At 35.0% G+C, this 15,662-nt stretch overlaps 2 protein-coding genes across 2 annotated transcripts in view; both read right to left on the bottom strand.

Annotated features, from left to right (window-relative positions):
- The window catches only part of LOC107725184 (FRAS1-related extracellular matrix protein 2-like), a 32,706-nt gene extending 29,893 nt beyond the window's left edge, over positions 1-2,813 (bottom strand). Inside the window, exon 1 of the mRNA XM_016534359.1 lies at positions 2,762-2,813. Coding sequence (XP_016389845.1) covers positions 2,762-2,813 — 52 coding nt within the window. The remainder of the gene's footprint in view (positions 1-2,761) is intronic.
- Positions 1,602-14,719, bottom strand: LOC107725183 (uncharacterized). Its single transcript, XM_016534358.1, has 10 exons — positions 14,629-14,719; positions 14,333-14,461; positions 13,481-13,560; positions 13,278-13,371; positions 13,045-13,124; positions 12,842-12,935; positions 12,683-12,760; positions 8,509-8,703; positions 8,335-8,421; positions 1,602-1,833 (listed from the first exon to the last, which is right to left on the bottom strand). The coding sequence occupies exons 1-9, from the start codon at positions 14,717-14,719 to the stop codon at positions 8,363-8,365; spliced, it is 900 nt and encodes a 299-aa protein (XP_016389844.1). The 3' UTR covers positions 1,602-1,833; positions 8,335-8,362.
- Between the last annotated feature and the right edge of the window lie 943 nt (positions 14,720-15,662).

Raw genomic sequence — 15,662 nt, 5'->3', positions numbered from 1 at the left:
CTTCCTCTTGTTTTTATAAACATGTCAGTTCAAGGTCTACTGATGTCCAGGTGTTTGATTTTCTGAAGTGACAACTAATTCCTGTCTTTTATCACACAGCACACATGGTTTGAGATGCTTCAGTGTGCACCTGGAAAATTGCAACAGGAGGCAATATACAAAGTTTAGTACATAATAGAAAATGTAAAATTAAGACACTTTGTCAGAGACAACACATTTTAGATGAGTAAGACATTTTATTATAATTTATTGTAATATTGTTGAGTTTGAAATTGTTTCAGCTGTCATGAAATAGCTGATGGTCTCTAATCTGGTATCAAATTTTGTAGGAGGAGGCAACTCATAAATGCAATATTAACTACTTCAAACCAGAAATAAAACTTTTATTGCATGCTTGTTATGGAACCATCTATGCTGGCATCTGCTTGGTTACTTAAAGCAGTTTCTAATACAGTTCTCATACAGTAAACTTGCTTTATTACAGACAGAACATACACCTGACAAACTGCTTTTGTGGTTACTGTTGAACTGTAACTGCAGTAATAAGTCAAATGGGCAGCCAGAACATGACTTGATATCATAAACTACAATTTGATATAGAAGATATTAAAGTCTTTAACTTAAAGTACATGTTTATTTAAAAACCAAGACTGTTTTTCAAGAAAGAGATTCATGTAAACTACAAGTAATATTAAATGCCATGTATGATCAAGATAAATTTTTATTGTATTACTTGACAATATGTTATTAGAAGGCAGAAGCAACTAATTATAAACCCATGTTGCACCCAACAGTAGGCTTATATGTTTCTTTAGACTGTGTAGTTTACAGCAGTTTAAGAAGACACATCTTAATACAAATGAATAAAACTAGCCTTTAACCCAAAACATAAAGTCCAATGGACATTTACAAAAATGAAAGCATTACATAGAGAATTAGAATTCCAAAAAAATTACAGTGATCAAAGTTATATTATGCGAATGTATACATTTTACAGTTAACAGTTATAGGCATTAAAACATATATATATACTGTACATACAACAGAGGAACTGTGAGCTCTATGGCACTGATGAGATTTCCTTTACAGAATTTCCTTTACATACAGATCCATTTTAATAAAAAATGTACAAATGTCACTTTTGCCATACACGTCAACACTCAACAAATTTATATATTGATATATATGCTCTGTCAATGGGCGGGAATACAAGAAACAAAGAATCAATCTGTAGTTTTATTAAAAAGCCTGGAGCTGTCAAAGTGACATGTTTTGCATCATTCTGTTATTTTCCAAGCATCCTTTTGCTTGGAAAATAAATTGTGATATCTGGGTGCAATAACATGGAAAAAGTACACATTGTTCATTTACATATACAGCCACCAACAATACAAAGCTGGTTGAACATTTACAACATTATCCTTTTAAGGTTAGATTAGATTTTCATAAATTAGGTTTAAAATAGTTACAATATTAAAATCTAACATAACAGGTAATATTATGCTAATTGTAATACAACGTAGGAACAAAAATCTGCAGAAAAACAGAAACTCCATTAAGTTTCTCCATTCAGTTGTACTCCACTAAGTTTATGAATTTCCTTTAACCATAAAACAACACAATGCATTTTAAAATATGAGTGAAACACTAGTGAGAATTTATACAGAAAATTCCTTTACATTAACACAATACACTGGGGCCCTGTTTTTACAGACTTTTCTTAGTGCTGTATGTATATTCAAACAACGTTGTTCTAACAATGACTCACATAGTGTACAATTTAGTTCAGCTGTTACTTCCAGTTTAAAAAACCCATCAGTCAGGTTCAGAGATCTGTAAAACAGAGAGTTGATACGGTTTTTAATTATAGTAATTTTTTCACATTTATACATCAGCATACAACATTTGGACTATTATCTTGCTGACAAAAGAAAATAGGCTCCAAAATGCTAAAATCCACTTTACTGTTTTTCCCATGAGCTGTAAAGTCAGCTAATAACCTCCTACATGTATTTAGCCTTTGACATGACCACTTACCTCAAGCTAAAACATCTGTTTTACAAAAGAAGAGCACTTAAAATGTATTGATGTTATTTGTGAAAAAGCATGACATGCTGATATACAGTAAATGCATATAATGCATATACTAATATAAAGGCAGATAATTTTAATATTTCATAACAAATGTGTGAGACATTTATGGACATGCTCACATTCATTGAAAACTGATAAACTTCATGTTTTGTTTAACCAGTAGGCTTGTTCACACAATGGCGTGCAGTGACATCTGTATTAAAATTTACAAATGGCCACTCAATTATCAGCAGGAAAGCTGCTTGCTATCCAATTTAACACAAATACTTTCTTTGCAGGCTTACACAAAGACACGAGTGGACCGTACACATCAGAATAGTATCGTTAGGCTGAGCTGGGGTACATAGTAAACTGAGCCTGAGATAACAATATCCCAACCCCCCAGCCAGGCCTGTGAAGCCGCTGCTCTAGGACACTAGAATAGAAAGCTGGAAGAGAGAGAATGTGCTATCGGATGCCCTTCCTGTGAATTCTGTCTTTTCAGAGACCCATCAGTCAAACATGTGCCTGAAACTGTGTGTGTGGAAGGTCAGCTATGTTTATTATTTAAAAAAAAAAAATAGGACAAGATGTCACAGATTATAATAAAATTGTTGTTTATTAGTTTTTTTTATTGTATATCACAAACCAATATATGTTCAAAAGTAAATTACCTTTGGATTCAAACTATCCACCTTCTGGTTAGATGCTCTCATGTTCTGGTCTCCATAGAAATCCATGTTAAAATGGGGGTATAAAGATCAACTGAATTTATTAAACTGAATTTTTTTTTTTTTAAATATAACTAAGTATAAAAATGTGTGTGTCACAGGTACGGTGCTCTAAGGAGACAAGCGCACGACGCAGGAGTAATCCAGCACACAATCTTTAATTCCAATTTAAACTCAAGAGAATAACCAGGAGACAGCTAAATCACAAGCATCTTAGAGCCAACTAAACATGGCAGTGAACGGATAAAGAAGCAGAGGAAAAGCATGTGCACCTGCATGCCTATTTTAAAAAATGGGGGGTGACAGTTAAGGGCAAATATTACTGTACCATCACCATACCATTTCACTGTAAAAATAAAAAATAAAGTATTTCTGAAAAAATTTGAATAATAACATTTATTTGACTAATTATAATACTCATTTCATGCAGTGCAAATATTTATTTATGTAAATCACAGCCTTTTCAGGTTGGTAATCTCACTAAGTCATATCACGATTTAAATTTTATTTCAATTAATTTTGCAGCCCTATCACTGTTTCTGTCATTGTAGCATTTTGAATTGTGGAACACTGCAGTCCGTATAGACTTCAGTGAAACTACTGGAATGTTGTATCTGAAAAAATGACCATGAGCTCATTGACAGTATGCTCTCTAATTAGAATTGCTTGACCTTTGTCCTTTCATTAAGTTCCCACCAAAAAGACGAACCACATGTCAAGCAAATGAAGAAAACTTGTGTGAACAGGCATCCATTAAATGCTTGCACACTTATTATGTCTGTATACATTTCAGTAGTATAAAAAAGCAATTATATATATATACAGTGGGTACGGAAAGTATTCAGACCCCCTTAAATTTTTCACTCTTTGTTATATTGCAGCCATTTGCTAAAATCATTTAAGTTAATTAGTATAAAAAAGCAATTATATATATATATATATATATATATATACATATGCTTATTGTATATATATATAAATGTACAGCTTGTGGCTGCAGCTTATCTGAAGAGACAGAGACACATTATGTAAACTCTGAAATTATAAAAATGCGTTCTCATCTTGAACAGCCGAAGGAGAGGTGGTACTTATTCAAACATGAAAGGAGAAACAGGTTTCTTGCATTGCCGAGTTATTGTTAAATGTCAAATAGGTTATTTCAATAAGCTGATTTTTGTAGTTATCAGCGTATTGGTGTGCATGCAAATGTGTTCAGTTAACTTCTCGGAAGTTGATTCTCGAATGCAACTGATAGAAAACAAGATGTGTGCTAATTGTCTTGATGATGGCAATTAAGAATACATGGACCAACGATCACACTGATCATTTTACTTTAGGAATATTAAGAGTCCACATATGGAACTCAGATGCTGTGAAATATTCCCTTCTGGGCACTTCTGTTTGTCTAGACAAACAAGACCAGACTTTAGTGGTGGTCAAACTTGTGTTGGTTGTTCAGAGCAGCTGGGTGGTGTTTTTTATTGCATACAGTGTGTTAAAGAATTGCAGCCTTGTTCATGTTAGAAAAGATATCCTTCCTACCTTGTAAACCCAAACAATGTTTTCACCAGTGTGAACACACAATGAGGCAGTCTAGACTTCCAGAAAGGAAATTTACTTTTTTCTTTGTAAATATACATTAGAAAAACCAACAAACAAATAGCAGTATAAATTGTTCACCTGTTAGTTTCAGGTTTTTTTTTCACAAAACTAGTAGTAGCAACATAAACTACTACTATATGAAAAATAAAATGAAATCCAAGAATGAAAGAAAACGTATAAAGTTACACACAGAAGTTCCAAGAAACTCACAGGAAGTTTGAAATATCAAGAATGTTTGCCATGAACTAATTATCACCCCACTTAAATGACTTCACTGCTTGTAAAGTCACACAAGAAAATGTATCCTCACTGAAAGCGGCCATAATTAAAAGTATGAGTAGCACAGGATGGATAAAAAAAGCCTAAGCAAAAGGACAGCTGGAGAAGGACAAAATATAGATGAAATTTGAGTCTGACAGCCACTGTATGACAACAACGCAGTAAGGGAAAACATTAGGCTTTTTTCTTTTTTGCTTACATTTTTGTTAGGTTTGCAAACAGCCATCAATCAAATGAAAAAGAGAAAAACAATGTCAATGTAATTGATTTAAAAAAAGAAAAGAAAGATTGCATGGTCTTTGAACAGGTGGGTGAGAACGAGCTACAAGTTTTCTGCCTCACAACTGTTGAAGAATAGTCATTGGCTCGAGTCAGGGGCCTATTACATATCTTTTATCCCGTTCTGTAAAAATAGCTGCAATCAAGGAAGGTGTGAGGATTTGCAGGGAGATCTATTAGGGACATTGATGGATGTTCCCCACGTGAATCAAACGAAGGCTTGCTGGGTCACTGTGGTGGGATAGACCTACATGGGTGTGGTCTCAACAAAAAAAAATCCTTTCATGACTTCTCACTGAGAGTGAATCGGAGAAGCTTTAGAAATATGAGAGGGGATAAAGTAGCTAAATATATGAACGCACACTCCCAACAACCTAAACCCAAATTCTCTAAGTCTTATTGCTTATTGGCCTTGAATGTTCAGCACTTTAATGTTTATGGCACGTCATTGAGTGTCTTTATAGCAAGATGCAGCAGTTTCTATAGAAACAGGTTTTGCACACATTTAAAATAATAGGTCACCCGAAAATGAAGTCTGTTATCTTTTACTCACCCTCATGTGAGGTTAATTTCTCCTGAAGAACACAAAAGAAGATCTTTTAAAAGTATTGTCAATCCTCATTGGTTCTTGTGTGTCATATGACTTGACATCATGGCACAAGAACCAATGGGGTATGATGTTATTGATGGATCACCATTTTGATTTGGGCTTAATAAATGGTTTGATTTGAAAGTGAATAACTATTTGCATTTCACTCTATTCATCAAACAAAGAATAATATAAAACTGAAGAAGAAGATGATGAAGAAGACTTTGATTAAACCAGTGGAATTGTTTGGATTACTTTTACACAGCTTTTTATGTCCATTTTGGAGTTTGATCTTGTTGCACCCACTTTTTTATTGTATGGATAAAAGCATTCTTCAAATATCTTCTTTTGTCTTCTGCAGAAAACAGAAAATTGGCACAAGGGTGAGTAAATAGGGTGAACTATTCCTTATAAACTGTTTGAAGTGCGAAGAGGAAGTCTTTAAGAACATTATTTGCCACATTCACTTTGCAACACTTTTTCTCTTGCCACCAAATACAGTCATCAGTGTTTGTGTACATACAAACACTAACATCCCATTGAGTCGACGTGTGGTTAATCTTATAAATAAAACCATAATGTATCAATGGAACCATGGAAACATAACAAATATCTAACAGTTACCACCATCAAAGAGAACTAAACTTTACCAGTGACCTACTGTTGTATGCTGCTTCCGCCTAAAACAATTGCCTCATTGATTCTTTCTGATATGGTGAAATGTTTATGTTGCAATTGCTAAGTAAAGTTACACACAACTTATAGGAAAAGCTTACATTGAAGTTAGCAGGTTTCAACTTAAACCAGAAGGCACCACCTGGTACAGCTGTGAGTTTCTCTCTTTCCCACTCATCCGAAGTTACACCTGGCCAGGTGAGACAATAACCACATCAAAACGCTAGTAGTCAATAACTGCATGTGTTCATGTGCAAACACATATTAGTTCCACACCAAAGCACAGTGTGTAATACTGTTCAGGCCTGGGCGAGTGTCAGATTCTTATTGTAAATCTAGCATTGACTTGGCTTCTTTGTCATTAGACGGTATTGGGCAGGCCACTCCTAAAAAACTTTTAAAGATTCAAGGTTTCAGAGTTTCAGATCTTTTTCTTTGTTGTTTTAATATGGAATTTATTAATGTCATGGACAGATACTAACCATTTGTCATTTCAATATTTAGTAATTAAAAATGAAAGTATTGCATTAGTGCTGTTAGAGCAGACAGAGCACCATTGGCCAACAATGTAAACGCCATTACTAAACTTCCGTAGACTATGTGTCCTGTCTATAAACTTGTAAATCCATGTATAGAGACCAACTGCTGTTTGTCTGATAAAATACTACTGTCTAGTTTTTGTTTCTCTCTGTTGAGTAGACTTAGCACCTTAAAGTGAATGTGTATAGGTGCAACTGAAGCATTTATGAGAGCCCTATCAACTCCCAAAACCTGGAAACGGAGCCCCTGACAATGACCGCAGAGCACATGAAAGCATACCCTTATTGGAAAATAATACCCTATATAATAGTCCCTGGGGCTCTAGCTAATTATACTGCTTTATGAGCAGTCATGGTCATTAGTTGTTATCTATGGGGGTGGGAGAACATGACCTCTTTCAAGTTCATGTCTCCAACCCGTCCATCAGTTCCAAACCAGCTGGAATGAATGAGAGGTTTCCTCCCTTTGATTCGTTAACTGTCTCTGTTTTTTGAATGAGTGGACTTTTCCTTAGTTTCTGCTAATTATAGTTTGTCTGTGTATAGTATTAGTATAAGTATTTTGGTAACACTTTAGTATAGGGACCAATTCTCACTATTAACTAGTTGTTTATTAGCATGCCTATTAGTAACATATTGGCTGTTTACTAGTACTTATAAAGCACATATTCTGCATGACCATATTCTACATCCCTAATCCTACTCAATACCTAAACTTAACAACATCCTTACTAACTATTAATAAGCAGCAAATTAAGAGTTTATTGAGGCAAAAGTAATAGTTAAAGGTTTGTTAATAGTGAGAATTGGACCTTAAAATAAAGTGTGACCATTATGTAAGCTGTGCTATATCTGTAATAATAACCTATACATGTAGGTCTTAAAAAGTCTGAGAAAATGGTCTTTTTACACAAATATTAAAATTTTTTATTACATATTGCATTACAAAAGGTAGACCATTTTCAAAATGTCGTAGTATGTAGCCTATTTATTTTATTTTTATTTATTTATTTATTTCTATTTTTGCTGAAAATGTTACATTTCTGGAAGCACACTATATACGTGTGGAATGACTCCTGTAATATACGTTCCATGGAGCATTCCATTGTCCATACCGTGGGGCATCAAGTACTGAAATGCTGATGAAGGTCTCTCATCAGCTGTTAACAGAGAAACCAATTTCACTGGGAGCTGCAAACAGAAATAAAGCTTTAACCTGCTGGGGCACAGGTGTGCAGAAAACACCCTGACAGAGAGAATTAAAGCTGTGGTATATCTCTCAAGTGTCTGATGACATGAGACCTGGAGCGGCATCTGTGGATATGACGTGATGAGAGATGGAATGCCCTTTACCACATATCCGCATGAGTAAAAAGTGAAATTTGCTTGGACTGACCAATGTGAATCATGATATGAATGTGTGATTTATGCCCTATAGTGCTGCTTTTAGTTACAATAATCATCAAAAGTATACTGTTTTTCCCCCCCTTTGCTTGAGTACATCTCTAATGGAGCACAGCACAGTATGTACAGAATGTATCTGCATGGACCGCTGGAAAACACTTACCAGTGTAAAATGCTGGGAAGAACCTGATTTATTTTAGAAGTAAAGCATCAATAGAGATTTCAGTGAAATCATACCCATTGCCCTTGACTGAAACAAAAAGAAGAAATGGTGAATAGAGAGAGAATAGAAAGAGATAGTATTAAAGTCTAACTATGTTCTCTCAGTCTCACTAACCTTCAACTCTTGTATTGTTGCTGTTGTTTTCATTGAGAACATCATCTAGGGATTCCATTGAGGTTTTGGTGGAGATCGTCGGTTCTCCATCAGTCAGATCCACTACGGTCAGCACCTCCATTTTATCCTTTGGGTTCTCTGTGACCTGAGTGCTGGATAAATTGTGTTGGTTTTCTTGTTTAACATCAGCTGATTCTGTAGGGAATAAGTTTAAGAATTTGTTTTTGGCTGTGGTTATTATAATGGATCACACAAAGAAGTGTAACATAGTAAAAATCATAGAACATAATTGTTTACATTATATAAAAGACTTCTTTTTTCCACAAGCTTACAAAATATTCTATAATTGAGCATGAAGTTCAGTTCAGATAAAAAGCAAAAAAAGTTCATATTTCTGTTTACAACAAAATTAAAATTAAAATGTATTCGCACCAAACAAAACAAAAGTTCATCAAACTAAATGAAAACCAAAATTCACTGTGTAATAGCTACTGTTAATCGACAAACAAATTTACTCTGAATTAAACAATCAAATATTTAAACTTTTCCCAGACAAGTCTAACTACTCTTAAAAACACAATTGCACACAAAACACCTGGGTGTCTAGCCTCAGTGGTCTCAAACCTGAGGATATCTCATGCTTCCTATTATTTTCAGTGTAGTAAATCTTAAAAATGAGCAGTGGGAGAAACCGAATGAGCAGGTGGTAGAAACAGCCTTGTGACGGGAAAGTCAGCGCTTACAGGATAAAGACGCATCGTAAAACCATTAGCCACTATGTCATTGCAATGCACACTTCTGTTTTATTTTTTCCTCCATGGTCATTTTCTTTCCCTCTCTCATTGTTACTCACTCTCTCCCACCATGTGGTTGATTTAGACCTGGAGGCGGTTGCAGTAAGTAAAGCCGCTGAAGCCAGGAAACTGATTGAGACCCATTAGTTCCTAAAGAGGAATCTGAGGAGCTTGTCATTGGCAGGCAGCAGATTTTGGTGGGAAAAAGAACCATCCTGTGTGATTATAGGGAGCATGAAGAGAAACTAAGATCATAGGAAGTAATTCTGTGCTGTTAAGCCATTGCACCACTTGCTGTAGGCAAACAACCCCACTATTCCCTTTTGTTAGTCACATTTGTTACTTTTACTTTGTCATCTTGTCTAACATGTAACAAGGTGTTCACAGCCTAATTCATAAACACAAGTACATTTGATGCTGTAACTGGCCTCAAATGAGTCAATTAGATTTATTAATATAGGGACCTGTTCATTGTATGGGCAAAATACATAAATAAATCATCTTTTGTGTTCTGTAGCAGAAGAAATGGTAACACTTTAGTATAGGGATCAATTGCTATTAATAACATATTGGTTGTTTATTAGTACTTATAAAGCACATATAATGCATGACCATATTCTACATCCCTAATCCTACCTAACACCTAAATTTAACAACTACCTTATAACTATTAATAAGAAGCAAACTGGGAGTTTATTGAGATAACGTTGTAGTTAATGGTTTATTAATGGCGAGAAATGGACCTTAAAATAAAGTGTGACCGAAGAAATCATGCTTGAGATGACATGAGGATGAAGAAATGATGACAGAATTTTCATTTTTGGGTGAACTGTCCCATTAACACTAGTTTAACATTAATTCAGTCCAAAAGGCCAAAAGTCTTAATGTCATCTTTTCTGCTTTTTTGTATTTTAAATGTACTAATATAAATTATAAAAAGAGCATTCTTTAATTTCTTCCTATCCTATGACCAAGAAATATGAAAGTGACATTAAAGGGATAGTTCACCCAAAATTGAAAATTTGATGTTTATCTGCTTACCCCCAGGGCATCCAAGATGTAGGTGACTTTGTTTCTTCAATAGAACACATATGATGATTTTTAACTCCAGCTGTTGCAGTCTAAATACTGTTCGGTTTCTCGCACAAACCGATCGTTTCGTGTCTTAGGACATCAATGTGTCGTCACGAGCCGCAGGGTTTAATTTGGGTTTGTCTGTGAGAGTTTTTACTCTCATAGATTTTGTTACCATTGCCATGAATTATACGACTGATAGACTGCAACGGCTGGAGTTAAAAATCATCATATGTGTTCTATTGAAGAAACAAAGTCACCTACATCTTGGATGCCCTGGGGGTAAGCAGATAAACATCAAATTTTCATTTTTGGGTGAACTATCCCTTTAATAAAGGTCAGAAGCACTTTTGAGAAATTCATGCAATATCAAGTGAATGTTCTTGTTGATAAAATATTTTTTAAAAATCACAGTCTCTGTTTGATTCTGTCGGTGAGAGTGTGAATAAATAATCTATTTTTTTGCACTGCTGAAAAACGACAATGTTGTTAATAAGGGAACTTCTGAAGTTCCTCAAACTGCTAGACTGTAGGCAAATAGTGTAATATTCTGTTGCAAAAGTTGTGAGGGTGAAAAATGTAAGCTGTCATTATTTCCAGTGAACTGCAGTCACCCTCACTATTCAGTTTTCCGTAGCGTTGGCATTGTTGATATTATCCCAAATAAATAAGAAACGCTATGAGCTCACAACTCTGAGCAGTGTTTCTTAAAAATAAATAAATAAACCTCTATCTGCAAACCCAGACAGCCAAAGGCATCTTTATGGGTCTTCCAGATGGAAAGGATCAGACAAAAAGACCAGATGCCTCAGGTCAAAAGTGGCTATTTCCTAAATGCTGTAGGCATTGAAACATTGAAGCATGTCCATGCAGGCTCAGTTCAGATAATGGTTTGTGGCAGACAGCAAGAATATCAGCTTTGATAAATGCTTTGTTCAGAAGTAAAAATCGTTTTTTCCCCCAGTATTGTCAGTATCGAAGCTGAAGTTGAAGATTCTTGGATATTGCACTTCTTGAATCTTGGAGTTTCCATAAACCGAGTTTACTGAAGAAACTGGATTAGCCCTAAATTTGAGAATACCACTGATTTTTAAAATATTTTTTTCATGTTCATTTTTTGTTAGCACTGTTTTATCATTGTGGGGAAGTCGTGGGGAAGTCGTGGCCTAATGGTTAGAGAGTCAGACTCGTAACCCAAAGGTTGCGAGTTCGAGTCTCAGGTCCGGCGGGAATTGTAGGTGGGGGGAGTGAATGTACAGCGCTCTCTTCCACCTTCAATACCACGACTGGTATCAATACCACTTGAGCAAGGCACTGAACCCCCAACTGCTCCCCGGGTGCCGCCGCATAAATGGCTGCCCACTGCTCCGGGTGTGTGTTCACTGCTGTGTGTGTGCACTTAGGATGGATTAAATGCAGAGCACTAATTCCGAGTATGGGTCACCATACCTGGCCACATGTCACGTCACTTTCACTTTCACTTTCATTGTTGTAAAATGTAGGATTCTTTACTGAGAGACTGGCAGCTACATACTCTTGTCTTAGAAGTCCATCCAGTGGAGCTCTCTGTTATTGCAACTAGTTCAACAGCAGGGTTCTAAAGAGACTTTTGGATCATAGACAAAATATTTTTGCTCTAGTCGAAAACGTATTTTCGTAGTTTACAGTAGATACAGTAGTTTAGGAACTTTTAGAACCGTTTCAAAGTTTAGGGCCGGTATATTATTTCCTTTAGAAATATAACTGACCCCAAACTTTTGAAAGATAGTATTTATTTGATTTAATTTCATTGTATTTATCAATTTTTAATAAGAGCTACCCATATTAACTTTTGTATTGGGTTCAGAGACGGCAGCTTTCTCACAAACACACACACACACAGTGGTTTCATACGGTTGCTTCTTGTGCTCCTTAGTTCTTTATATGTCTTCATACATTTACGAAAATGTGTTAAAATTAACTTAGACTATAATGCATTTCTCAAGATGAAGTGACTGTCATAGAGTATTTAACACTAACACTAACTTTTAACTCCTTTTAACTCCTCTAACATTAGCTTGCCCTATTCTTTTTCTGTTCTATCTGTTCTCTTTTTATTTATTATATAATTAATTAAAAAAAAACTTGCTACGTGTACTGCGTTAAGCTAACAGATACTTGTTATAGCACTTGCATATCATTGCTCTTTTGTTGATTCTGATTGCTTCCATTGTCCTCATTTGTAAGTCGCTTTAGATAAAAGCGTTTGCTAAATGACTAAATGTAAATGTAGAGTATTTGACAGAAATCAGCTGCTTGTCGCATACCTTTCCCTCTCTCAGGCTTCTCAGATTCTTTCACAGGCGCAGGTTCGGTGGACTCGACAGGAGTGAATGTTTGCATATCTTTGGGAACAAGTGTAGAACACAAGGTCAGTGTAAGCAGAGAAATCCCTGTGGTGGTAGAAAGTTAAGAATGCCAGGTACCTTTGACTGATGTGGTGTCAAACACCTCTACATCCACTGTGCTGAGTGGGATCTGAGCATCTTCTTGTTTGGGATGATAGTCCACAGAGTACTTCTGCATTAGACAAACATTATCATTATCTAGTATGTAGTTTATATATCCATTGTAATGATTATAAAAGATCAAATTCACAATCAGTAATAATTCATTAAAAATGTCTTACCCTGGATTTCTTTTTAAGGCAATAATAAACTACTACCCCAGAGAGGCACAGAACAGCAATGATAAAGATAATTATATAAGCTGTTGAGAGTAAAAACAAACAGTAAGAATAATTAAGAACATACATCTTTGGTCACACTTTATTTTAAGGTCCAGATCTCACTATTAACAAACCGTTAACTATGACGTTTGCCTCAATAAACTCTTAATTAGCTGCTTATTAATAGCAGGTACCTTTGACTGATGTGGTGTCAAACACCTCTACATCCACTGTGCTGAGTGGGATCTGAGCATCTTCTTGTTTGGGATGATAGTCCACAGAGTACTTCTGCATTAGACAAACATTATCATTATCTAGTATGTAGTTTATATATCCATTGTAATGATTATAAAAGATCAAATTCACAATCAGTAATAATTCATTAAAAATGTCTTACCCTGGATTTCTTTTTAAGGCAATAATAAACTACTACCCCAGAGAGGCACAGAACAGCAATGATAAAGATAATTATATAAGCTGTTGAGAGTAAAAACAAACAGTAAGAATAATTAAGAACATACATCTTTGGTCACACTTTATTTTAAGGTCCAGTTCTCACTATTAACAAACCGTTAACTATGACGTTTGCCTCAATAAACTCTTAATTTGCTGCTTAATAGTTAGTAAGGTAGTTGTTAAGTTTAGGTATTAGGGAAGTAGAATATGGTCATGCAGAATATGTGCTTTATAAGTACTAATAAACAGCTAAAATGTTAAAAATAGGCATGCTAATAAACAAATTAATAGTGAGAATTGGTCCCTACACTAAAGTGTTACCACATGTTTTTATCTGTCAATTCAAAATAAACAAGAAAACTTAAATTAAAAAAACATGAATAAACACTGACAATAAGGAAAAAATCACTCACTTGGCCACTGGTTTTTGATAGGTTGCGTTGCTTGAGTTACTGTAAAAAATAATTATGCATAGACATAAATGCATTGCACAAAGAAAATAATTACATTTTTAGGTGAATAGCAAAATTATGCTCTAATTTACTTTTTTCATAAATTGATTTATAGGTGGTTAATAAAAATAATTTATTTCGGCATATGGTGACAGTTTTAAGAGTGCTACTGAAGGTACACACTTCCTTCCTGTGTGAGAATGACTCAGTCTTTATGATTAAAGTTAAAAGTTAAAACAGAATTCTCTTATTGCTCTTTTGTGCAAAATCAAATGTGTTAAGTTTTATAATGAAAGGCACAATCAGTGATCATTATGCTTGCACAGTATTGTTTCTCTTACTGGTTTCTTTGCTAGTAGTTGTGCTTTTGATCATATTATTTGTGCTTGATTGTGAAACGGTCTTCAGAGAATCGTCTGTGGTGTAGTTGTTGGTCTGCGGATGTTCTGAGGGTGGTGGAGTAGGTGATTCTGTTGGCCAAAAAGGAAAATAAATCACCAGATGTAACGTTCTTTGGTTGAAGCAAGCAGCATAGCATATAAACTGGCTTACAGTTTTCCTACCAATTGTACCATTTTGCTGCATAAAGTGTGTGGATGGTTGAATGACAAGTGATCAAGCAAAATGAAAACGCTACCTGATTCTCCATCTGATGTGATATTCACAACCGTCGTGTTTGGCAGGGTGACAGTGAAGCTTGGAGTGGTAAAGTTGTCTAGAAAGTCCATTTCTTTGAATTGGGTGGTGTTGTGAATAAACACTGAAACTGGAGCTGTGGTATTTTCTGTGCTGGTTATCATGGTTGTGGCCTCATTTTCAACAGCAAAGACAAGTAAGGCACCTGAATTGTACAAGATAAATGTCAGGTCAGGTTGTGAGGAACATGTTGTTATTACAATCTACAAATTACTACATCTGTAAATTATAACTACTTCTACAAAAATGGCTGAATGACCAATGGAAAGCATTTTCCTCAACAAATGTACAGTGGAAAATAGACAATTAGTTTGAAGACTGATTTAAATCTTAATTCCGCTCTTTGTTGTTGTTGTTTTTTATTAGCTATTTGCTCAAATTTGAGCAGTTATGCAAATTTTAAACAACAACAACAATAAAAATATATCTTTAAACATACCAATGAGGAGATGAATTGATGCGCAGCACATCTTTAGAGAAGATATGGTCTAGTCAAATGTGTGTTCCTTCCTCAGGACATCGAGTGCTCAGTTTATAACCGCATAACTTCCACATATGACCACCACAGGATGCAGCAGTTAGTTACCCAAAAAAGGCACATAAGGAACTCGTGCACTTTTGTAAATCCCCGTTTACTGCATTTGCATAATACAACGAATTAAAATAAACCGGTTGTGTATGCTTTTTGTTTGCATCAAAGGAAAAAAGGGAAATACAGATGTATAGGAACATATGTGGTGCATTGTGGTTAAGTGATTAAATTTACAATCACAATTAATTTCATTTGAGATATTTTGCTTTATAAGTTATACGTTTATAAGAGTATTTCATACATTCTCAGAAAAAAAGGGAACGAAGCTGTCACTGGGATGGTACCTTTTTAAAATGTACACTTTGTGCCTTATTTAACCCTTTAAGGGTGCATATTGGTAGCTCAAATGTACATAATAGTACACAAATGATACAGAATTATTA

This window comes from Sinocyclocheilus rhinocerous, unplaced genomic scaffold, assembly GCF_001515625.1.
Source record: "Sinocyclocheilus rhinocerous isolate Xijiao unplaced genomic scaffold, SAMN03320098_v1.1 scaffold1688, whole genome shotgun sequence".
NCBI classification, from domain to species: Eukaryota; Metazoa; Chordata; class Actinopteri; order Cypriniformes; family Cyprinidae; genus Sinocyclocheilus; species Sinocyclocheilus rhinocerous.
This window is presented reverse-complemented; position numbering and strand designations above follow the sequence as displayed.